Source organism: Lactuca sativa, chromosome 2 (genome assembly GCF_002870075.4).
Source record: "Lactuca sativa cultivar Salinas chromosome 2, Lsat_Salinas_v11, whole genome shotgun sequence".
NCBI lineage: Eukaryota > Viridiplantae > Streptophyta > Magnoliopsida > Asterales > Asteraceae > Lactuca > Lactuca sativa.
The window spans coordinates 188248405-188274358 of NC_056624.2; the positions used below are offsets into that span (position 1 = coordinate 188248405).

Genomic DNA, 25954 nt, shown 5'->3' on the forward strand with positions numbered 1-25954 from the left:
ACGGTGTCGAAACCATTTAGTTCAATAGGCAATAATTCTTCGTGGAACCTATTCCCATTCAAATCAATTAAGATGTTTTTCATATGATGGCTAACAGGTACAAACTTGCCACTAGCAACTTCGACTAATAAAGCATTATCTAGTCTATCGACAGATAAAGCTAGTTTTCTACCAAATTCATGCGAAATAAAGGAGTAGCTGGCTCCAGAATCAAATAAAATTTGGGCAGAAAATTCGTTTACGAGAAAGGTACCTGAAGCGCCATCAACTTCATCTTTCGCAGCTTCAAGTGTCATCTGAAAGGCCCTCGCCTTCGGCTTTAGTGGAATGTTGGGTTTTGTTGCATCCTTCTTTTTCGGACAATCCCTTGAGATGTTCCCCACCTCACCACACCCATAGCAGAATTTCTTGGTAAGGGTGAATTTGTTGGCATAGTGCCCTGACTTTCCACATTTGAAGCATGTGGCTTCCCCGCCACATTTCTCATGATGCTTCTTCTTGCATTTGTCGCATCATTTCGCATCACCCCCTCCACCTCCTCTCGAACTAGACTTCAAGAATTTACCCTTTTTGCTGGACCATGAGGGCCCGTCGAACTTCCTCTTCTCACCAACCTCTGACCTCTCCAGACCCTTCTCCCTGATCTGGGTCTCAACATTTATAGCAGCCCAAATGGCGGCTTTCAATGTGGTTGCTTACTTAACCATTGGACCATAGTACGAGGGCAAAATTGTTAACCTTAGAGATTTCAGTTGGAACTAAATATGGGATAAGCTTCATCTTTTCTATGAAACTTGCAACGTATTCAGTAAAGCTCATTTTTCCCTTGTTCAAATTCTGAAACTCATTATTGATTTCCAGAAGCTCCTGCTCGGAGTGGTATTGCAATTTGAGTTGCACCACAAAGTCTTCCCAAGACTTCTTGCTCGCCTCCCCTTGGGCATCGAGTTTGCTATCAGGTTCCAAGAGCGGTCTTCTGTTTGTTGTTGTATTCGCAACTCTCGAACATTGTCTCCATTTCGAAGATCCAGTTTATAACTTCCACCGGCATCGAGCTTCCGGATAGACATGGTGGCTTGGATACCATGAAATCCTTGTACTTAGACCCACACCCATCATTTCCTCCATCCTGGTTGATTTGCCTAACAATCGGTGGGTTGGCTTGACCAACAGTCCCACTGAAGTTTCGTCCTTCTGAATGCCCTTCATGCAATTCCGGCTGTTCAATCGGCATTGAAGGTTCTTCACGATTCTGCCGAAGCAGACGTCTCGTTTCTTCCATTTGACGATCTAACATTGTTTTAATCATCAATTGTACACCAGCCATTGTCATTGGCTCAGGTGTTACAACAAGTATCTGCTCAATCACAGGTGGTTGATTCCTGTTCTCATCTGCGTTTCCAATGCCACTTCTGGTTCTTACCATTTTGATCTATACACCAAATAAGGTGAAATTAGATCCTCAATCATGATAGATAATTAAATCATCCTTATCACTCCGAAACGTTTACATGCTAGTTTTAATACCGCAAACCTACGCTTAGAATCCTAAACACATGAGGTTTCTAGATCCGGTTGGCAACAAACCATAGATCCGAACAAATAATATCATATATGGCAAACATATAACATTTAGCACATAAAAGCATTTTAGGCAACTTTATTAAAACAAACTAGTGCTCGTGTCTAAAATATGACACACTCTCATCTCACAATCTTCGCTTAGAATTCTAAGTTTAAGTCTAGAAATCCTACAAATTTCTATTTCGCTTAAACTAATGCTCTGATACCAACTGTGACATCCCCAAAATCACGGCCAAAAAAGATCTGTTTCATTTATGCTTTTAAAATAATTTCAAAGTAAATCCATTAATTAAAAAGTGTTGCGGAATTTGCCCCCAAAAAATTACATGATAAAATAAGATATATCAAAACATTTTTAAAGAAATGTATTTTCATTATATATCATAACTCAGGATGTCATGTTTCGATACAGACAAAAAAGCATAAACAATGAAACATAGACCTTACACAATTATATAAAGCTACTGATCTATAAACAAAAACATCTTCACAATTTCTCCAACTTATGCTCTCGCGCCACTACCTGTAATACAAAGAAACTGAGTGGGTCAGGTTTGGGAGCCAGGTGAGCATATAGGGTTTTCAACCCACAATGAATAATTATATTTAATTTCACCAACCAACAATAACCCAATTACCCATTCCTGTTATCCTCACTTTACGTCCCTATGACAACAACTATTACAAGGGACCTAATCTAGGATTTTCATCAGGACGGACATTACTGCAAAAGTGTTTCCTCAATAATAGATGTCCTAAAGGAAACCATTAGGGGGATAGAGTACACCAGTGAACACATCGTTCACAACACCTACAGGTTATGAACCTGCCAGCGTTCCACTGGACTGTCTAGAAAGAGTCTGTGGTCATCATCCAACTCCGTTGGATGATTAGATCAACAACAACATCGAGGCCTCTCATCTTTTTTATTTTATCACACATCAACTATCTACCCATGCTTTACCCAACATATTTTGTATATATATATATATATATATATATATATATATATATATATATATATATATATATATATATATATATATATATACATTCATACACAACTTAAAACTTGTATAATATATTCATTCAGCACTCATTCCAAATAACAGATAATATATAAACACATAACACGCATTTTATAGAGAAATAATTCATATATATATGTGTTAGAAGAAAGCAACTACACACTCACTTGATAATACAATGTTCGGACATCACTATGACTCTTAAAATAATAATCTTCGATGAAATTGAGATATCTTCCAAAAACCAGGCTTCTCGCGGGCAGAACTTCGGCTCGGAAACTATTTTCTTCTCGGGATCTTCGGGGCTTCAGGTCTCGTTTCGGGTGTCGGGGTGATACCAGGGCTTAGGGGGGTATTTCTTGCCAAGTAGATGAAAGAAAAAAAAAAGAGGGGGGGGGGGGGGGGGGGAGAAGTGGAAAATTAGCAAAAAGATCGGCAGCCCTTGAGTTCTGTTTATAGGGGCTGAACCCCGATTTACGCTAGGCGTACTCAAAGAGTACGTTGTGCGTACTCCGTTGTCAACATGTACGTTGGGTGTACGCCTAGTATGTTGGGCGTACTGGGTGGATCGGACCGGACGAGTCTCGATTTCGGATAAGCTTCCGAATTTATAATTTTATTTATTTATTTTATTTATTTAAAAACTTTAGAAATTCATAACTTTTGTATACGAGCTCCGTTTTTGGTGTTCTTTATATCCACGCGTATGTGAGACTATGCTCTACAACTTTATTTTAGACTCCGTCGACTAATTTTGACTTTATTTTTATTATATTATTTTTAGTTGGTTGGGACAGGAAAACTCCGTTAGAAATTCATAACTTCTTCATCCGACGTCCGTTTTCGTCTGTCTTTTCACCGTTGGACTACTATCGACGAGATCTTTGATTCTCGTTCAGATTGTTTCGGCCAAGTCGAAACTTAGAAAAATCATAACCTTCTCATACGAAGTCAGATTTAGTCGTTCTTCTTATGCATGGTCTAGGTTTAACGTATTCTATGACTTTCGTTTAGTTCACTAAGGCTAAATATCGCTCTATCGCAAATTCACTATTTACGTCGCGCAGTGTCGTGCCGGTTCTGTCGCGAAACTTCGACAGACCATAACTTTTTCATTATAACTCGGATTTCGGCATTCTTTATATATCCGGAACCCTTGCCACGACCACTACAACTTCCTTCATATATATTGGGCTTATCTAATATTTTATTATTACGCTTATTTTTATTCTTAATTCATTTAAGCCACACAATTAAGCATAAAACACAAAATAGTCAAATAATACATTCTTATTATTTCAAAATAAGTTACAAAGGTTAACCTAGACTATTACATCAACATTAATGCCTATCCCAGAAACACGGGCGTTACAACCAGATCTATGGATTGGAAGCATTGAACTCAATTAGAAGGGACTGAATGGATTTAGGCCAAGGGGGACTCGATGAGTTGTTCATCCAATTCGGCGAGTTGGGTAGTGGTTCCCCAACATTTTCTGTTACTGGGAAAACTCGTTGAGTCTAGGAGATGACTCAGCGAGTTGGATATGGTTTTGGGTTTTGAAGATTGAAGAACTCGATGAGTTCAAGGAGGAACTCGACGAGTTGTGAGTGAAATGTTCCAACTCTATTATGAGGGGGAACTCGACGAGTTCATGAAAGAACTCAACGAGTTGGATCAAGATTTCCAGGGTTTTATGGCGCATGGAACTCGACAAGTTGACAGACCAACTCGGCCAGTTGAGTCAACCAGGATGTTAACTTTGACTTTGACCATTGACCAGAGTTGACCCTTAAAGGGGTTATGAGTATGAAAGGGTAATTAAAGGAGATTTTTATGTGTAGGAGTTTGAGAGGAGTTGATCCCAGAGCCGAGGACAGTTCAGCTACTACACGACATTTAAGGTGAGTTACCTTCCAGTAGAAATGGGTCGTAGGCACCAATGTCGACCCACTAGTAAGAGTTATAGTCGAGATGATTATATTTGTGATAATTATCTAGTATGCCACTATCTGTTATTCTTTATGTGCTAGTATGCTATGATATTTTGTGATGGTTGTAGGAGGGGTCGGATAGGCCCTAGTACCGGTCGAAAGGACCGAAGGGGTATGCCAGCACCCTGATAAGCTAGGTAGTATATGACTTATGTGTTTATGTACTAGGATGTTGTATGGTAGAAGTAGGGGTGAAATAGTCACCGATATTGGTCGAAAGGACCGAAGGGGTAGGCCAGCACCCTAATATTCTAGGCGAGGTACCGGTCGAAAGGAGCGAAGGGGTAGGCCAGCACCCTGATATGCTAGGCAAGTTACCGGTTGAAAGAGACTGAAGGGGTAGGCCAGCACCCTAATATGTTAGGCAGTTACCGGTTGAAAGAGACCGAAGGGGTAGTCCAGTACCCGGACATGTTATACAATATGTTATTTTATGGTATGTGGTATGATGGGGGGAACTCACTAAGCTTTGTGCTTACAGTTTTCAGTTTTTGTTTATGGTCCTTCTTCTTCGAAGGGAAAGGAGCTGGCACGATAGCAACACATCGCACACACGATTTTCCGCACATGAGATTCTTGGGTTTTGTACTTTGACATTATTTTCCTATGATAAGTTTTTGAGGTGGTTGACTTATGGTTTTCATGATATGAGATAACATTGATGGAATTTTCAGTAATCTGTTTTATGAATCTTAAAAATTAAAAATGAAATTTTTGGTCTTGAAATTTGGGATGTTACATTTGGCTATCAGAATTCAAGTGTTTTTAAGCTAAGAATATTTTGGACCTTGGTTTAAGGCATATGAAAGGATTTGGGCCTAATTTTCCATATTTGGGCCTTGGGTGTTTATATGGAAGTTGGGCCTTTGGATTATTAGATTGGGCATGGGCCTTAGGCCAAGCATAGGGAAGGATAAAAAGGTCTTTTACCCTAGTTTAGACTCTTAATGTGGATCGGGATCTGATTATTGATTGGATAATTATTTTGTGATGGATAGCACAGGGATTTTAGCAGGCCAGCAACAATAGATTCTTTCTGTGAGATTCGGCAGTGCGGGGGAGTTTCTTCACCATATCTTATAGGTCGAAGGCACTAATGTCGACCCATGATTTTGTTATGATAGGATTCTAGATGTCTGCCTGACTCTTGCATGGGTTATTTATTCGTATGCTATGTATCTTCATAATTATTGCATGTGTTATGTGTTTATAGGTTTATATGTTTACATGTATCTTTGTAATTATTGCATGTGTTATGTGTTTTGTATGCTATGTATCTTGTCCCATGTATTATACTAGCAAACATTAACTATAGAACAAAATAGTAGTTGGAACATTAAATGCACATTACAGACTAAAAATAACACGTAAAAAAAGATGCATCTCGGACTGAACTTCACTTCGGAATTAACTCTACCTTGGAAGATTCTCACTTCAGACATGCTTATCACGGATTGCTAAAGGATCACTTTTCATGTATCAACAAAAATGTGACGTTGGGAGAGTCATAGGAGGAGGTGGTAGAAGAGTTGAAGAGAGACGATGTCTAGTTCCACCATTTCCTAAGGCAGGGAAGATATTTTCACCTTTACTTGAAAGTGGAAGACCAACTCCAGAAGAATGAGGAAGATCGTTTCTATCTTCACAAGACATTTAAAAATGAGAAAATAAATAATTCAAGTTAGTTGATTTTAATCCTTAATTATTAACCCAAAATTTAAATTAAGGCTAGGATCAATATTTTCGATTCGAACTTTGAAGAGGGATGTCGTAATCAAATTACGAATCTATTTTAGGTAGGTAAGGCTTTTACCAATTTCAATTTTATGAAGCTCCTAGATCTTTTGAGATTCGTTGAATATTACCAATGGCATGTTTAATCTCATATTATGCACTCTCCTTTTTGTGACTAGAATGCTGAGGATCACAAACGAGATGTGAATAACCATGCAAATCCATTTGACAACCATGAGGTCATTTATCATCTCAAATTGATGTGTCGGTAAACCACACACACTCCATAAGCAATGATAATTTTCGATTTGTCTATCACTCAACTTTATTGTCCCAAACTAGTGTTTCGGTTAACCACACACGCTCCACTAATGACATATAAAGAGTGATGTGCATTTTCATTGATTAGCATGTACTTCAGATTTTTCCCTAAAGTAATTAGAGTTGGAATTTATATAAAAGGTTGTATTACTATAATAACATTATACGTTTAAGAGGTTATGTCTTAGCAAATCCGTTCCGCTAACAACCCTCCACCAAAGAAGGGAGCGGTGGGTGAGAGTGAACACCCATTTAACGGGCATCTGATAGGTCGTTTACTTATACCCCCTATAGTATGGCTTCGTGAATGACATGTACTAGAGATTTGACTAACTTGTCTTATATATATATATATATATATATATATATATATATATATATATATATATATATATATATATATATATATAGGGCTAGGTTATAACGTAGATGTACAACTATCGTGTGGACGTGTGGATAATGCTATTTTATGAAAATTACTAAGAGAATATGTTGTTTAGTAATGTGAATGCATTCAATCTCACAGAACTATTTTTATTTTAATGGATTCTCACCAATTCAAATTCATTTTTGTTCTCTTTCATCGTTTTTTTATTTATTTTAATTATTACAAAATACGACTCAATAAGCATCCTGATAACATTCTGACAGAATGAGAATAATTAAAGAAGTGTATAATAACCTTATAGACGATTTAATTAATGAAAATGCTTAATAATTTAAATAATTATATAAGATTAAACGTATTTATATTATCAAACAACATATTTTCTTTATAATTCTCATAGAAAAGCGTTATCCACACGTCCACACAATACATGTCAATCCACATTTGAACCTAACTCTCTCTCTATCTATCTCTCTCTCTCTCTCTCTCTCTCTCTATATATATATATATATATATATATATATAATATTAAACATTTAATCATATATAGTATATGGAAAACTACAATAAAGTCCCTACATATTGGCCTCATAATCGATTTAGTCCCTATATTTATTTTTTATTCAATTAAGTCCCAAATACCGGTAATCGTATTTAATTTAACCCTTTAACCCGGTCAAAAGGTCATTCAACTTTCAAAAATTACATTTTTGGCCCATATTTCAAATTTTTTTACAAATTTGGTCCAAAATTTACACTTTTGGCCCAGATTTTAAATTTTGTTACAAATTTGGTCCAATCATTACCCTTTTTGCCAAAATCTTAGAATTTTATTATGAATTCATCCCAACTTTAGTTTTTTTTACAACTTTTTTTCTCTAAAAAAATTTCTGATATGTTTTTCTTTATAAAATCATATTAATACAAAAAAACGTATTTTCACATAAAAATCTTATATTTTCTATATAAAAAGTTTTTTTAAAAAGTTTTTCATATATGAAATATCTAGTTATAAAAATATAATATTTATATACTTATTAAATATTTATTTTTATAACTAGATCTTCATATAAAAAAAAGTTTTTATATAGAAAATATAAAATTTTTAAGTGAAAATATGTTTTTTTTGTATAAGTATGATTTTATAAAGAAAAAACATATTAGAAAAAATTCTTTGAGAAAAAAAGTTGTAAAAAAACTAAAGTTAGGATGAATTCATAATAAAATTCTAAAATTTGGGCAAAAAGGGTAAAGTTTGGACCAAATTTGTAACAAAATTTAATATCTGGGCCAAAAGTGTAAATTTTGGATCAAATTTGTAATAAATTTTGAAATCTGGGCAAAAAAATGTAATTGTTGAAACTTGGATGACCTGTTGATCGGGTCAAATGGTTAAATTGAATACGATTACCGGTATTTGGGACTTAATCGAATAAAAAAATATATAGGGACTAAATCGATTATGAGGTCAATATGTAGGGACTTTATTGTAATTTTCCCTATAGTATAATATGTATTTAAAACTTTTCAAATTACTAGGGTTTAAAATTAATTTTCGAATTAAAACTTAAATAGTTAATTTTAAACAATTAATGATTTACTAATTATCCTTTAATTAAATAATTAAATTAATTTAAATCATTACGAATTTAAATAATTATCTTCAGTTAAACAATTAATAAAATAATTCAAATTTAAAACATTGGATATTTAAATAATTATCTTCAATTAAACAATTAATAAAATAATTCAAATTTAAATCATAACAGACTAAATAATTATTTTCAATTAACCAATTAATAAGATAATTCAAATTTAATCCTAATCCCAATACCTTTCTAATTTTCGAAAATAAGAGATAAGGGTTACTAGGTTTTAATTATTCAAATTTAAGGCATTTAAAATAATAATTTAAGGAAACCAAAAGTTGTAGCATTTTCGAAATTTAAGGGTTAGAGAAGAACCCTAGCCATTTTTCGAGATTTTAAGCCTTTAGCGTTTAATTTACATTTTTGATCAATTCACTTTTATGCACAATCAATTAGAAAACTAAGGCTCTGATACCACTAATTGGTTTTTTAGGTTATAGAAAAAATTCATGTAATGGAAAAACACTTAAACCCTTAAGTTCACATGCAAGTTATAAAGGATCTATGATTTATCTATTGATAGCAACAAACAATGAATATCAAGAAACCCTAGAGAGAGGCTATGAAAATCGAAATTCACATAAAGATTAGGGTTACATACCTCTTGATTATTATAACAAATAATCAACTTGAATATCCAACTTCTTAATTATCCATGAGATTATCCAGAAACCCTTAAAAGGCTTCCTCAAAACCTCTAGGGTTAGGAAGGTTCTAGAATTTCTTCTTGTTCAACTATTAAACAACTACAGTTTAAGTCATTGCACTTCCAATTAATTCTAATTAACCTGAAATAAATTCTAATTAATTTCTGATTAATTCTTAATTAATTATTACTATTTCTAATTAATATATTAGTCATATTATATATTAATAAATCATTTTTTACAATTTATTAATCATATAATAAATTAACAAATCAACCTCTCTCTTCAGAAGTCATTCTATTCAGGTATCAATTATGAGGGCAACCTAAAAAGGAATTTGCTTCTAATTCAAGAATATATCAATTTAGTTATTAGCTTAGACACCTTAATCCAACAACATCACCCTACAAAATACATTGTTAAACTGACTTGTAAATGCGTCTGCATGTCTTTATTTGGAGAAGAATTGATCTGTACTTCAAGGACCAAGGGTTTGGCGGTTGTATGTTTTGGCGACTCTCCCCCAAAAATTATGTGCATTGACGTTAATGTTGATTGGGTTTTCTATTACATCAACCCATGAACGAGTCAGTAACGTCTTTTCTTCAAGGGACCAAACACGAGTAATTTTAGTGAGGAGGTTTAGAGGAATATGGAAAATAAGAAAGGTAGAAGAATTGAGTTAAAAATGTTTAAATGTGGTGAAAAATAAATAAGAATGATTGTATTTATAGTTAAGGATTGAAAGTTTAAAATTTTAACTTAAAAAAGCCGGTTATATTTTAAAAATTAAGTTTTTTTTTTTAATATGATATTTTTTGAAAATGAAAAAGTTGATTAAATGGTAAAAAAAATGCAAAAAACTTTCTCTCTCATCAGTGGACATTCACCGGGTTGGCCGGTTGGGTTGCCGAGTAGAGGTCTTCGACAACCTGATCCGGTGTTCGTCGAAGTCGCCGAAATATATGCCGAGTCCACTCCGACCGCTCTTATGAAATGATATAATGATAATAATAATAATAATAGTAATAATAATAATAAATCAATCAATAAAATTTTACTAAACAGTATCATTCATACATCAATTATTTAATTTTTAATTTCTTACGTCATTTATCTAACTTTTTATATCAACTACTAGACTTTCAGCGTAATCATAGTTGCGGAAACAAATATTTTAAGATCAAAATAAAAAGACATGTTATTTGTATGAATTTAAATATTTTAATGTAAAAATGGCTTTTTTTCATATTTTATATTTGGGTTTATCACTAAAATATCAAAATACATGGTGTCCAGGAATAACTAGTTTTTAGATATTTATTGAAAAACATTAATCTACTCACAAAATATATTTTGCGAAATGTTTCATTTGATTAATTGCTTTGGTCCTTGTTACAAAACTTGCAAAATAACTATCATAAAAAAAGATTTTGCAATCTTTGTCACAAAATCAGATGGGTGTTTGGTGATGAATATCCAAATATGACTATTTTCTACTAATATCATACGTATTTGTTTTGGGTTTAATGACTGAACCCTTTATGATTTGGTAAAACAAGGTTAAGTTTGAAAATCACCAACAAAAATAATAATAATAATAATAATAATAATAATAATAATAATAATAATAATAATAATATGAGCAAGGTTAGTTACAATTTCTAATAAGTTGAAAGCTCAAAGCCTCAAACTCGAGTCGAGGATGTTAGATTAGGATCTAATTGAATTTGATAGTTTGGCGACTCTTCCCAATGAAGGTGCATGAGGAAGATTCGATACTGGATTTGAGAAGTGGCCCAAAAATATACATGAAGATTATGTTTGACGAAAAAAGTTCGAAGTTTAAAAAGATTGACAGTATTTACGAAAGAACATGTTTGATAAAACAGATTTGGTTCAAAATACCCAAATAAATTAACATGTATATACGACTCTATAACATGATAACAATTCAAATTAAGTATTTATAAACTCAAACTCATCTCATTTTTAGCATGATTAGCGATGTAAACGATGGCTTGATATAGACAAGAAATTTATTCAAATAAAGAAGATGAAAAAAGGTTCTTTGCTTAAAAGATTAAAACACCTAAAAGTGTTGTTTATCTCGTTGATTTAATTAATTAAGTAATAAGTAGTATACATTGTCGCTAATATGGATATCACCTTGTTATATACCATTAAATTTTTTTTCGCTAATATGGGTATTACCCAAGGTTCTGAAAAGCTCGCCATGGCTCCGCCATGGCGCACCACGGCTTCAAGGTTTGCACCTGCCGCCAAGTTTTGCTAAAACGCCGTCTTAACTCATATATATGTATAAAAATAAATAATAGTTGAAAATACATATAAAAATATTAATTATATAGAAAATTGTCGCCTTAAGTCATGCCTTATAAACGTCGTGACTCACCAAGGCTCGGAAAAGCTTGAGGCTTGACATTGTTGTCAAGTCAAGCCTTACATTATTTAGAACATTGGTATTACCTTGTTATACATCATTAAAAAATATTAAAATGTTAAACATATTCGAAAAATGAGTTTTGATTTAATTGGCTATTAAAGTTTCCTCAATATTTAGCCTTCTAATTCAAATTGTGATAATTAAGTCATTTAATTTTAATTTTTGGTTTTTCATTTCCCCCTTATCACCGACTATTAACCAAAGGGTTTTTAGCAGTGGTATCCTGTATTGTCCTCCATGCTTGAGATTAAGGGTTCAAATCTCGTTATAGACATAGATGGATTTAAGAAGTAGTTTAAAAGTAGATTATATTTGCCATTAATGTAGGTTTGCACGACAAATATTTTTTTACTTAATTGACCATCTACATTATAAACATGTCATTAAATCGTGATAATTAAGTCATTAAGAAATAAAAAGAATTTTATTATTTTTTAAAACATTTTTATAGTATTTTTTATTTTTTTCTCTACTTATTTATAATTTTGTAAAAAAATACACTTTCTTACAATATTCATATTTCTTTTTTTATTCGAAAATATATTTCTTTTTTGCAACTTTCATACAACCTTTTCTAATTTTCTCTTACAACTTTTTCTAAAAAAAATAATTTTTTATTAACTTTTACAAGTTTGTTAATTATTAACAAAAAAGTTATAAAAAAAAAGTAAAAAAATAAATTATAAGAAATTTTAGACATTATTGTTAAAAATAATGTAAACTTTTTTAGAAAGGAAATTGATATGTACATAACAGTTTTTCTGCATACACAATAATTTGTGTTTTAAAACGTTGTATTGTACAATTATATACGACATACATTGTTATGCATGGAGAAAAATCATTGTATCACTTATATTTTCAAAAAGATTTGTATGAAAGTATAAAAAGTTCAAAAAAGATACAAGAATGGTTTAAAACATTTAGAAATATTTTTATTTAAAAAGTTGTATGAAAATGTAAGTTTTTTAATAAAATTTTAAACCAAGTGTTTAGAAAATATAAAACAAGTTTATAACTATTTTATAAATATGTATAAAAAAATCATAAATTTGATTTAAAAGTTTAAAAAAAGTTATAATCTTTTTTTCAATAGCTTAGGTATCACCATTTGAATTTAAAAGAATAATTATGATATTTCTATAATTTATAATTTAGATGGTTAATTAAATAAGTCATTTGTAGAAACAAACCTCAAATAACAGGTCATATATGGTGAAATGAAAACAAAAATAAAAAGTTAATATAGTTATTACGATTTCATCTAAGGTTCCAAGCTATACCTAAAATCGTATAGTCAGGAGAGGTGACTTAGCAAGAAACCGTATCTAAGAACACCACATTCTGGTATGGTTTAGATGAAGGTTATCCCTGCACGAGTAGCTTCCCTTCACTCTCTCTCATTCTTTGATTGGGCAACCATATGTTTCCTTTTTTTTTCTTTTTCGGTTTTTATAGTATTTAATTAATTATATATACCAAAAAATATATTAAAATTTAAGGTTTTTAATTCTCTAAAAAAAGATATAATATCGGAATAAAATATATTTTAAAAGTAAAAATAAAAAAATGATAAGTAAAAAATGACAATTTCTTAAGTTTTGAAAAATAATATAAAAAAAGTGAAAGGTGAAAGGATGATATATGTTTTGGTCTTAAAATAAAACCTTAATAGTCAATTAAATCAATTTTTTAAATAATTTGTAACAAAATAAATAAGTTAGATATATATAAATTTAAACTTAAAAAATCAATATAAAAATTAAAAATTCACTTATTTATAATATGAACTAGGTGTGAAACTCATATATTACATTAGTTTATTTTAAAAAAAATATATGAAATTTTAACAATTTAAAAAGTTTGAATTTATATAAAAAATGAGAAAAATATTGAATTATTAAAATTAATGAGAATTTAATGTATTGAATACTTTACATATATAAATTATTTCTAATAAATATCTTACATATATATTTTCTTGCATATTAAATGTGGAATTTTAATTTAATAAAATGAAAAATAACAAGTGAAAATAGAAAATTTAAAAATTTTAGAACATGTCATATATAAAAGAAGATATGTATAAAAGAAAAAAAGATATGTGATAAAAACACCTTATTTTTTTAGAGCAGATAAATATTAAATAGAATTACTCCAAATTTGATATCAGTACTAGCATTGATTTATCTTACATTGGAAATTACAATACTGCCCTTCCTTTTAAGAACATTTACACTTCTGTCTTTGTTTTATTTGGCCAAAAACAGCGAAACCCACACACATCAAGAGCATTCAGGTCTTATTCTTCAATCAAACCTTCTCAAAGTGTTGGCCATCATTTATTAATAATATCTATCTATTAAACAACACCCAACACAGTTTTTGATGGATCCCAAGGGCTCACAGTATCATCATCATCATCATCATCCTCAGCAGCCACACCAAGTTTCCAGTTTTTTGACTCTCCCACAACCCACCACCACCACCACCACCATGGCTGATCAAAACAACAAGTCTTGTTCAGAAATCAAAGATTTACAAATCGTAGTCGCGGAAAAAGAAAAAGAAGACGGTGGAGCCAAAAAACAACCACAATTATCAGTCAAACGAAGTTCCAACAAAGACCGGCACACCAAAGTTGAAGGTCGTGGTCGTCGGATAAGGATGCCTGCACTTTGTGCGGCGAGGATTTTTCAACTCACGAGAGAATTAGGTCACAAATCTGATGGAGAAACCATTCAGTGGTTGTTACAGCAGGCGGAGCCGTCGATCATCGCCGCCACCGGTACCGGAACCATCCCTGCTTCCGCGATGGGGGCAGCAGGTGCAGCTTCACTCGGAGCTTCCATTTCAGTCGGATTGCAACACAAAATTGATGAAAATAGTAGGACCAATTGGCCATTAGTTGGTGGGAATTTGGGGGTAGGTAGACCCACAAACCACATGGCTACATCTCCGGCTCTGTGGCCCGCCATACCCACATCCGGATTTGGGTTTCATTCTTCTTCATCGTCATCTGGTCCATCTGCTAACAATCTCGGCAACGAAAGCTCCAATTATTTACAAAAAATTGCATTTTCAGGGTTTGACTTGCCCACTTCCAATTTGGGTCCGATGAGTTTTTCTTCGATTTTAGGCAATCATCATCATCAACAGCAGCTTCCGGGGTTAGAACTCGGCCTCTCTCAAGATGCTCATATTGGGGTTCTAAATCAACAAGCTTTGAACCAGATTTACCATATGAGTCAAGCTAGAATGCACCAGCACCACCAACAACAACAACAGTCTTCAAAGGATGATAATTCTCAAGGTTCAGAGGGTCAGTAGAACTTTCAGATCAAGCTATTATAATGAAAAATGAAACCCAAATCTTTCAGCTCTTTTGGATCATGGGGTTTCTGTGTTGTATTGTATAATTTGCCTAAAAAAGAAAAGAGAGTAAAAGAGACTGATAAAGATGTTTCAGAGCTTCATCAGTATCAAAAAAAAAAAAAAAAACAGTTGTATATTAGCAGGTGCTTTTGGGGTTTCCCCTCTCTGACACCATCCTTTTTCTTTCTGTAAATCTTATAGCTTTGTTTTTCCATTTAAATACATATTTCTTGATATCGTATATACATATATATTGGTGGGGACGATAGGGCATGTTGGTTTTGCAGGGCGAATCAATCAAGACCTTTCTTGTTTAGTTTCAGATGTGTGTTTTACTCTAGTAGCAGCATACAATACTACCCCTTGTTAATATATATGTGTGTTTTGAGGAAACATCTTAAAGGAGTACGTTGCTTTCTTTCTACTCTTTATGTTCAAGTCATTAACAAAAATGTTTAGTTGGAGTTACTAATTAGAGGTTAGCGTGTCGGCGTAAATAGCTATGTTGTATTTCGGAAATCGGGTGTGGTTCCGTGTCATGTCTTTAGGACCTGTAATCTGTTATTCTTTCAGCAATCCCTCGCTTTCATAACACATCCACTTATACGAGAGTACACTATAGGCCCACATGATGGCTAACATGGAAGTCCTGTACAACAAGGAGCCTAATCTATATTCTTTTATTTCATTATGTTTATTTATCAGAATTTTATTATGATAAAAAAGTCAATACATATCGACGTAAAGCAAACGGACAACGATCTGTATTGAAACGAAAAGTTTTATAGAGTACAAAACTCTTTGACTATTTCTGTAAATATATCATCCGAAACAAACTTGTTGGTTTGTTGTAAGATCTTAAGATTATGGGTTGTGGTAACCAGAGTTGAATCATGACTAGGGGCTGAAACGATCAAGTCTTCGGTTTAGTCTAGGCATGTGAGTCATCAAGATTTTTGCAGGTTCGAGTTATTACGTTTGAAGTTTGAAATTGATGTATTTAATTTTTCTACGATCATAAATAAATTCAACCGGACACTCAATTTATTTGGCAACAATAATGGTCTATAGTATGGAAATAAAAAGAGTCACGGGTGGTCCCTTATTCTATCTTGACTATACATAATACATCGCACATTTAACCCAATAATCCTAACGTCATGTCATTGAGAGTCTCTTTCCATCAATTCTCAATTTCATATTGGTTTATGTACGAAGGCATAAATTTTTGTGACTATCGTATTTAATAGTTTGACGAAATCAAAGTAAAACATAATTTTGGAAATCTAGCGTTTTCACGCATGTATTTCAAAGATATCTAGTTTGCCCCGTTGGGAGATGTGATTGACTTTTAGGTCTTACAATATTAACTCGTTTAAAGTTTATTTAACTGATGTAACGGGTTAATATTTCAAAAGAATAATCAATTGTTCCAAAGGGTCTTTGGTCTACTGCTACCAAGAACTTAAAAATATGTGTCTCCCCCTAAAGGATTGAGAGTTCAAATACCTTGTGGATAATAAAATAGTTTAAGAGTAACATTTAGTAGGTATGTATTAGCCGTTCCAAAAAAAAAATGATAAATTGTATTTTTTTTAGGGTTAGGGTAATAAAAACTCTCAAAAAAATGATAAATTGTATTTTTTTTTAGGGTTAGGGTAATAAAAACTCTCAGGTTTTCAAAGTTTTGTCGGTTTTGCCCAATATATTCACATTTTCCAAAAAAATATTCGGTTTTACCATTTTACCGATGATAACAGATTACCATTATATTAATTACACAAAAAAACTCTTAAGTTTACAGTTTTTTATGTTTTTACCCTTAAGTTTATAATTTTTTTTTATATTTTTACTCTAAGTATTTTTTTCATAGTATACGTATTCATACAGAAAAATTATATTTATATACGAAAAAAAGTTTAATTAAATATTATATTGACAGTTTTTAATGTTATATATATATATATATATATATATATATATATATATATATATATATATATATATATAACATTAAAATGTAAAAAAACAAATTAATATGTTTTTAGAACTATAAATATGTATTTTCATGTATGTGAAAAACATACATATCAATAAAAAAACTTGTTCAATCATAAATGTGTTTATACTTATATATATATATATATATATATATATATATATATATATATATATATATATATATATATATATATATATATATATATATATATATATTAGAAGTAAAAATATTTATTTTTATGATTTTATAAGTATATACATATATTTTTAATAGTTTAAATATATATTAATATTTCTAAAAATGTAAAAATATGTATTTTATTTCTAAAAACTATATCTATAAAATACATATTTATATTTCTAAAAATATTTTTTTTACTTTTTAAATAGTATAACCTTGAAAAACACACACACACACACGTGTGTGTGTATATATATAGGATATAGATCCGGTAAGAAATTTTTTTTGATAGGAAGGTAAGAAGTTTTTTTCTACATATTTTTTTGACGAACAAACAAAATGAATCACTAGATGATTCATTTGTAAGATGATTCACAAGAAAAAATTCCCCAAAAAAACATCTTATGATTCATTTTTAAGTAAATTAAGAAAAAAAAATCACTTTTGTGACAATTTTAGTGAATAACAACAAAATCATTGTATAAATGAATCATCGAGATGTTTTTTTGAGAATTTTTTCTTGTGAATCATCTTACAAATGAATCATCTAATGATTCATTTTGTTTGTTTGCGAAAAAAATATGTAGAAAAAAAATTCTTACCTTTTACCAAAAATTTCTTTCTTATTTGATCTTGATTCTATATATATATATATATATATATATATATATATATATATATATATATATATATATATATATGTGTATATATACACACACACACACACACTAGTTGTTTACCCGCACCGAGCGACGGGTGCGAATAGCCTTTTTAAAATTAGTTTCCATAAACGATTAGTATTTTTGCGCAACAAAGACAATTCTTTTCCTTTTTTGACCTTATGCATATAAATATGGTACTCTATGATTTACATCTTTGTAATATTTCTATTTAAGAGTACGAACCTTAACAGATACACAAAGAAATACCTAATATATTATACCAAATCATTTATCATCAATTGCTTCCATGTAATCATCGTCTTTTGATTAAACCTCTCTGAACCACCCTTATTTGGTATTTTTATTTGAACTAATATATGACTTTAATGCTTGTGTATCAATTTTCAGACCATAATAAATTGTCAATATTTGAAATGATCAACTTAAAATTAACATCACTTGAATATTCAAAAGTTGTTTTATAGGATAAATTGTGTGAAATAACATGGCACATCTCTTTTTTCACTAAAATAGGCAACATATTTTAAGTCTTTAGCTTTTAACCAAGATAACATCATACTAAGATTTATTTACCTATAGTAGCAACATTTAATTGATCATGACCATAATTGGCCTGAAACAAAAATAAGATGCTATAATTGTACATACTTTCATTATTTTAGCCAATAATAGAAACATAGTTAAATTTATTTATCCAAAAAAGTGAGCTTCAAGAGCATTAGGGGTAAGCATCTGGCTCTTCTCATCTCTCATTAGCTCTCATTTTGGGGTTTCCACCACTACAACCAGTTTTGCAAATCCACAAACAAAATATAATAAAGAGTCATTTAATTCAAATGTCAATAAGATAAATACATAAAGTACACCTCAAGTTATGTGTACGATAATTTATAATTAGAGAAAATAAGAAAGAAATTTACGTGGAATAAGTTTCACATGGATGCATGAATGCTTTATTGTTGAAGAAAAACCATCTCTTCTTGGCCTTTTCAATCACCTAAACACCAGAAAACTGTGTTATGATTTAGTAACCAATTAATAGCTTTTAGAGGATAATTTTCATATGAAAATATCATTTGAGTTCGATCATTTATGCCTTACATTGAATGCCCACGATTTAACAAAACTCAAAAGTAACTCGTGAATTTCCTCCATTAACTCGTTAAAATGTGATTAGATATAATAATTACATTTTAACTACAAAATCATAAATTAATTAAACGTGACTAAAGAAAATTAGTTATATTATAACTACAAAATTAAAATGTGGCAGTCAAGTCTAAATGTTTCAAAAGAGCTCTAGGATGTTATATGTTAAAGTTGAGTCTAAATGCTTAAAATATCTGTGGGGATGTTATATGTTAATATGTTATATGCTTTATAATCAAATCTATAACCAAAATCATATTTTTTTCATTAAATCAATTCAATGTACAAAAATGCCTCTATGCATTTTTTAGTTGTTAAAGCAAAGCATATACCTTGACATCAAAGACTCTATTTGTAGAAACCTTATTGCACAACAAACAAATTAACAAAAATTAATGGAAAACATATAATATATATGTAGAAAGTGGAAATTTCAGGTACCGTCGTCAAAATTACAAACAATTGATTGCACAAACACTGAAAAGAACCAATATCACATTACTATTAATCAATTTAATGAAATTGTTTAAACCATAAATAGGATACAACTCTACAAGTTTGACATTTTTCAAGCAGTACAATAACACTAAAGGCATAGAGCAAAGAAGACATCACCCTTAAGCACTAAAAACCAAGTTGTAAAGAAGAGCAAAAAATGGGAAAACCAACATCCTACAAAATGACACAGATGAGATAGATGACGCATTAGGAAAGTTTTTCTTCAAGAAAGCATTTGTCAAAAACTCAAAATAAAAAGACTCGGAATCTCATTTCTAGACGACTCAAAAAATAATAAAAACCAAAGGTTAAGAATTTTTACCTTTCTGTTAAGTTATATGGCCTTGTATCTTCTTAATGGTTCTTCATATAGACACTGAGAAACCCGTTAAAAACAATGACAAAATGGAGTTCTAAAAACCACAATCAAAGCTAACCAGTTATAAAAAATAAAAAGTTAACTTATATTACTCACATCTAAAAATCCTAATAGAATTTTAGAAACATATGGAGAAGCCACCTATCTCCTCCTTCTTAGGGTTGCAGAGATAACATGATCCCTCCAACCAACTTCAATGATCTCTCTGATAACGTCATTATATAATCATTCACTTAAATTATTTTCATATTCTTTAACAATGTCATAATTGAGAAAGAGAAAAAAAAGTAAAAAAAAAAAAAACACTACTTATCACACTCAGAATAATCTGTAATTCGATCATCACAAAAAGAGTTGTCTTAGAACTCGTAAACATCTTGCTGGTGTTCATCAAGCCCTACTAAGAAAAGAACAAATAAAAATCTCTTAAAAGATATAGGGAAAAAAGGGAGAAAGAAAGAGACCACTAATGTAAAGAGGGATAAAAACAAACACCTTAAGATCTTCAATCGCTTTTTAAGGTTGGTCACAACGCCTACAGATCAAAAACTATCTGAAAGCTTGAATTTATTTTTCTGGAAGTAGGTCTCAAGATGAGCTCGATATCTCATGGCATATACAAAAAAATCACCTGGGCTGCAAAACACCATGGTGAAATATTACACCTACGCCAAATTGAAGCAGACAAATGAAAAACAACAATTTACAGGGTTAAAATCTTACCGGATTTGTTTTCGTATGTGTTCATGTAACGCCCATAGATTTGGGCTAATCAATTTAGAGACAATGAGCATCAAAAATGAGTTTTGATGGAAGATTATTTAGAAGGAATAATCTTAACCAAGTGGTAATATATGTTACAAGGGGTCCGTACATAAAGAACGTCGAAATCCGAGTTATAACGAAGAAGTTATGGCACGTCGAAGTTTTACGGCAAAACCGGCACGACACTAGGAAACGTAAATAGTGAATTTACGATAGAGCGACTTTTAGCCTTAATGATCTAAACAAAAGTCATAGAATATGTTAAACCGAGTGCGTCCATAAAATGAACACCCAAATCTGACTTCGTATGAGGAAGTTATGATTTTTCGAAGTTTCGGCTTAGCAGTGTACAGCCCGAAGTTCGAATATTAGATCGAGCGGTTTTTAACCGACACAACCTAAACGAGAATTTAAAATCTCGTTAATAGTATCGCAACGATAAAAAGACAGACGAAAAAGGACGTTGGATGAAGGAGTTATGAATTTTTAACGGACCAATCCTGTCCCGGCCTGTTAAAAATATAACTTTTAAAATAAAGTCAAAGTTAGCCGATGGAGTCTAAACGAAAGTTGTAGAGTACGTGCCGCCTACACGTGAATATAAAGAACGTCGAAAATGGAGCTCGTATGCGAGAGTTGTGATTTTTAGAAGTCGGAAAGTAAATTTGCGAAATCTGTTGCGATATCGATGACATGACAAAATCCTAGCCATCCATTGCTGATCTCGGTACCAACTTCGGATGTGTGACACGTCGCTTCGCATTACGCCCCGCGTCCAAGGTCGAGTACGTCCAGTGTACTTCGGTCTTGTGTGGTCCGAGAGATGGCCACATTGTACCAAGCTATTCCGGACACGTGCCTTGTACGAAGCTAGTTGTGGCTCTTATCCGAACTACGCCCAGCATAGCCTAGGACTACGCCCAGCGTATGTCCGAGGCTGGGCCTATAAAAAGGTTGCGAAGGCAGCCACTTCCTTCACACCTTTCAAAGCTTTCTCTCTCTCTCTCTCTCTCTCTCTCTCTCTCTCCCCCTCTCTCTCTCTAGCCCCTAAACCCCCCTAAAGTCTAGGTAAACCCCCTAGCACCCGAAGGAAGCCCCGAGGCTCCCGGAGTCCCGAGAAAAAGGGTCTTTCAGTTTGGAAACGTTGCTCCAAGCGAAACCCAGTTTTCTATAAAACCCGCTGTAAGTGAGCTACGCCTACGCTATTTTAAATATAGCTTTTATTTTAATATAATGTCTATCTTATGAACTTATAAATAAGATTTATCAGTAATTCAAAGTCATTATACCGATTGATCTACTTACGGGAATGATGTATAGGCTGTAATTTAGTGAGGTGTTTAAAGTGGGATTTCCAAACAGTATACTTCGTATACCAAACGGACCCTACCTCCGATATGATCCTACCTGGTTGTTCCTTACTTGATAGATCATGAAGTAGACTCAGAATTAATGATAAATCTAGACTATTAATTAGTCTCGGTGAATATTAAACTAAACCCTAGTGGTAACGATGCTAGGTTTTATCAATGGAAAATTATTTTAAGAGTAACGAAGTGATGTCCGAGTACCGAGTCACCACCTTATCAAGTGAGTGCATAGTTACTTTCATCTTACACATATATATGAGGTATTTTAATATAAATTACATGCTATGTGTGCATATTGTCTGAATACTTGTTGTCTATGTTGAATGAAATATTTTATACATGTTGTAAATGATTTAAACTGTATATGTATTTTATATCTACAAAATATGTTGGGTAAAACATGGGTAGATGAAATATGAATTGAATGTTGAGATAAGAGGTGATATAGACCGTGAGATAAGGATGAGAGGTGAACAATGAGAGAACCCTTTTACCCAAGCATGGCCCCGTCATCTAGCAGAGTATGGATGACAACCACAGACAATTCTAGACAATCCAGTGGAACACTAGCAGGCTCGTAACCTGTAGGTGTTGTGAACGATGTGTTCACCCGGTGTACTCTAAACCTTGGCGATCATGTAGACTTGGTGCCTAAACCTTGGCAATCATGCAGACTTGGTGCCTAAACCCTGGCGACCATGCGAACTTGGTGCCTAAACCCTGGCGACTATGCAGACTTAGTGCCCGTTGTGTAGGCCGTGGCAACGATGGACTTCGTGTTGATTCCTTAGGATGATCCTTAGGAATGAATGAACGAGGAATAGATGATTCTTAGGGTAGATCCTTAAGAGTAGAGAACATAATGGGGATGAGTAATTGGGTTGATTGTTTGATGTTTAAACATAATATTTATATTATTGTGGGTTGAAAACCCTATGTACTCACCAGGTTTCCCAACCTAACCCACACAGTTTATTTGTATCACAGGTGTCCATATGAAGTTACATTACATTGAAAGATTAAGGAGATGTAAATCACTAGTGATAATGAATATAAGTTCTATTTATGCTTATGTTTCTGTGTTGACGATAACATCCTAATGTTTTAAAATGAATAAAAATACATTTCTTCGGAAATGCTTGATAACGTATTTATCATGTTTTTCTGGGAACAAATTCCGCAACACTTTTCTTTAAAAGGTTACTCTGTTTTTCAAAATAAAGCATAAACAAAACCGATCTTTTCTGGCCGTAAAATGGGGATGTCACAGTTGGTATCAAAGCATTAGTTTAAGCGAAGTAGGAATATGGATTATTTTTAGACATAAAATTAGAATGCTAAGCAATGTAAATATATATATATATATATATATATATATATATATATATATATATATATATATATGTGTGTGTGTGTGTGTGTGTGTAACATTATAAAAAATGTAAATACAATATTTAATTAAATATTTTTTGGTATATAAATACGATTTTTCTGCATGAATACATATATTATGAAAAAATACTTAGGGTAAAAGAGTAAAAAAATATAAACTTAAGGGTAAAAACGTTAATTTAAAAAAAAAAAAAAAGAAAAAAAAAAAAAGAAACCGTTAAACTTAAGAGTTTTTTTGCAAAGTTAATAACCTGGAAAACCTGTTATCACTGGTAAAATGGTAAAACCGAACATTTTTTGAAAATGTGAGGGTAAAAACGAACATAAAATTTAACTTTTAGCAAAACCGACAAAACCTTGAAAACTTGAGGGTATTTATGACATTAACCTTTTTTTATAGAACATTATTTAAAAAAAATTGTTGGGTTACCCCGGCGTTCTTTAATCCGAACAACATTTTTGTGTAGAAAAACGCGTCGTGATCTGTGTAGATGGCTGTTTTCTCTTTGTCGTTTTTGCTCATTAGGATTTGGTGATACCCATTATACGCATCCAGGAAGCATTTCCACTGGAAACCTTGTAGGGACTCCACCTTCTGGTCTATCTCTGATAGTGGGTAGCAATCCTTGGGGCATGATCTGAGTAATCAATACACATGCGCCAACTGCCGTCGTGTTTCTTTACCATTACCGGGTTGGTGATCCACGTGGGGAAAATTGCTTCCCTAAGGATTTCTGCGCTGGTCAATTTGGCCACTTCTGTTTTGATTGCCTTGTTTTGGTCTCTTCCTTGGACCGCTTCTTCTGTTTTATTTCCTTAGCTCCTCGTTTTATCATTAGTTTGTGTTCTATGATTCCTCGGTCGATCCCTACCATGTCTGTGGGTGTCCAAGCGAACACATGTTTATACTTTTGCAATATTTGAACCGGCTGTTGTCTCATTTTCGCAGGGAGGGCTGTCCCCACGTTCACCCGCTGGTCTGGGTATTCCCTGTTAATTACCTCTCCGCCGTTCGACAAGTCCGGGCTTAGTCTCTTGGCTTCGACTGAGATGTCCTGTGGTTGCATGATCTTGTAGCATTGGAGCTCCATTGGGGGAGTGGCTAGGATTGTTCTCGGTCCCTGGCTTATGCTGAATTTGACTATCCCATGGATTGTTGATGAGATTGCTCCGAACTTTAGTAGGGTCATCCATCCTAATATTATATTGTGTTCTGACGGGTGTCGTATGACCACAAAATCCACCAAGGTGGTCTGTCGCTTGGTTTTGTCTTGATTGGTTAACGTAAATGGTAAGTGAATCATACATAAAGGCCACAAGTTGTGTGAATTCTGTGAGTTGGCCTATGGCTGGCCACATACCTTCCTTCCATTCGTTCGGTAGCAACCGAAAACAATGTTCGTAAATGATGTTCGCATAACTTCCCGTGTCGACGTATACTCGATGAACGGTGACATCTCGAATGGATCCTTCGATGACGAGGGGGTTGTCCCCGCTCCATCCGGTTGGGCTTGGGTCGTTTATCGAGAACGTCAGCCCCATGCATCGCTTCTGTGATGCTTCGTGTGTCCATTGTGCTTTCCGCTCTCCCCCTTCTGTGGTGGATCACAAGGATTTCCAACCTACGATCTTCCCTTCCAGTGGCATCTTTGGGGTTTTCTGCGTCAAACTTGGCTCATAGGCTCTTGGAAATTTCTATCACGTTTCCCTTTAGTTGCTTTTCCTCGATTTCCCTTTTTAGGACTGAATAGTTGATCCTGTTGTGTGTCCTGCTCTTATGGTATTCACAATACCGCATGTTAGTGCCTTTTTCCGCCAACTTCTCATCGACCGCATAGACTTCTGCTCGTCTTCCCCGCCTCTCATCTTTAACGAAAGGTCAGAAACGCCCTGGAAACCGTCTATCTCACCCCATGAACCTGCCTCCCCCCCCCCCCCCCCCCCCGAGGATCGGGATGGGTTGTAGGGTGGTGGCTTCGCCTTCCAGCGGAGGATGTCATGGAATTGAGGTATGTTTGCTTCGATGCTTTACCCTCCTCTTGGCGTAGGAATCGATCCAGTCGCTCCTTTAGTTCTACCCTCGTTTGGGGTTGCTTGCCCATGAGTTTATGGGACAACGATCCTAGAAACAATCCCCAAGTGAATGCTCCCGCGATCAAACCCTCATTATGTAACAACTCAAATTTTCAAACAAATTTTTCTTTTTAATAATAGAGTAATTTCATTCAAAACAAGGCATAAATAATTTAAGTGTCATGTCAAATACAAACTGTCTAAATCCCAAGATCATCAAAAACATTCTTCAGTGTGTATCGATCACGCCGGCGCCTTCCCACGGTCCTCGCTAG

General features: G+C 33.0%; 1 protein-coding gene across 1 annotated transcript; it reads left to right on the forward strand.

The window, feature by feature from the left end:
* Positions 1-14011: 14011 nt before the first annotated feature.
* Positions 14012-15429, forward strand: LOC111888898 (transcription factor TCP20). Its single transcript, XM_023885040.3, has one exon. It carries the CDS (start codon positions 14202-14204, stop codon positions 15141-15143), a length of 942 nt encoding a protein of 313 aa, XP_023740808.1. The 5' UTR covers positions 14012-14201; the 3' UTR covers positions 15144-15429.
* The last annotated feature ends 10525 nt before the right edge of the window (positions 15430-25954 follow it).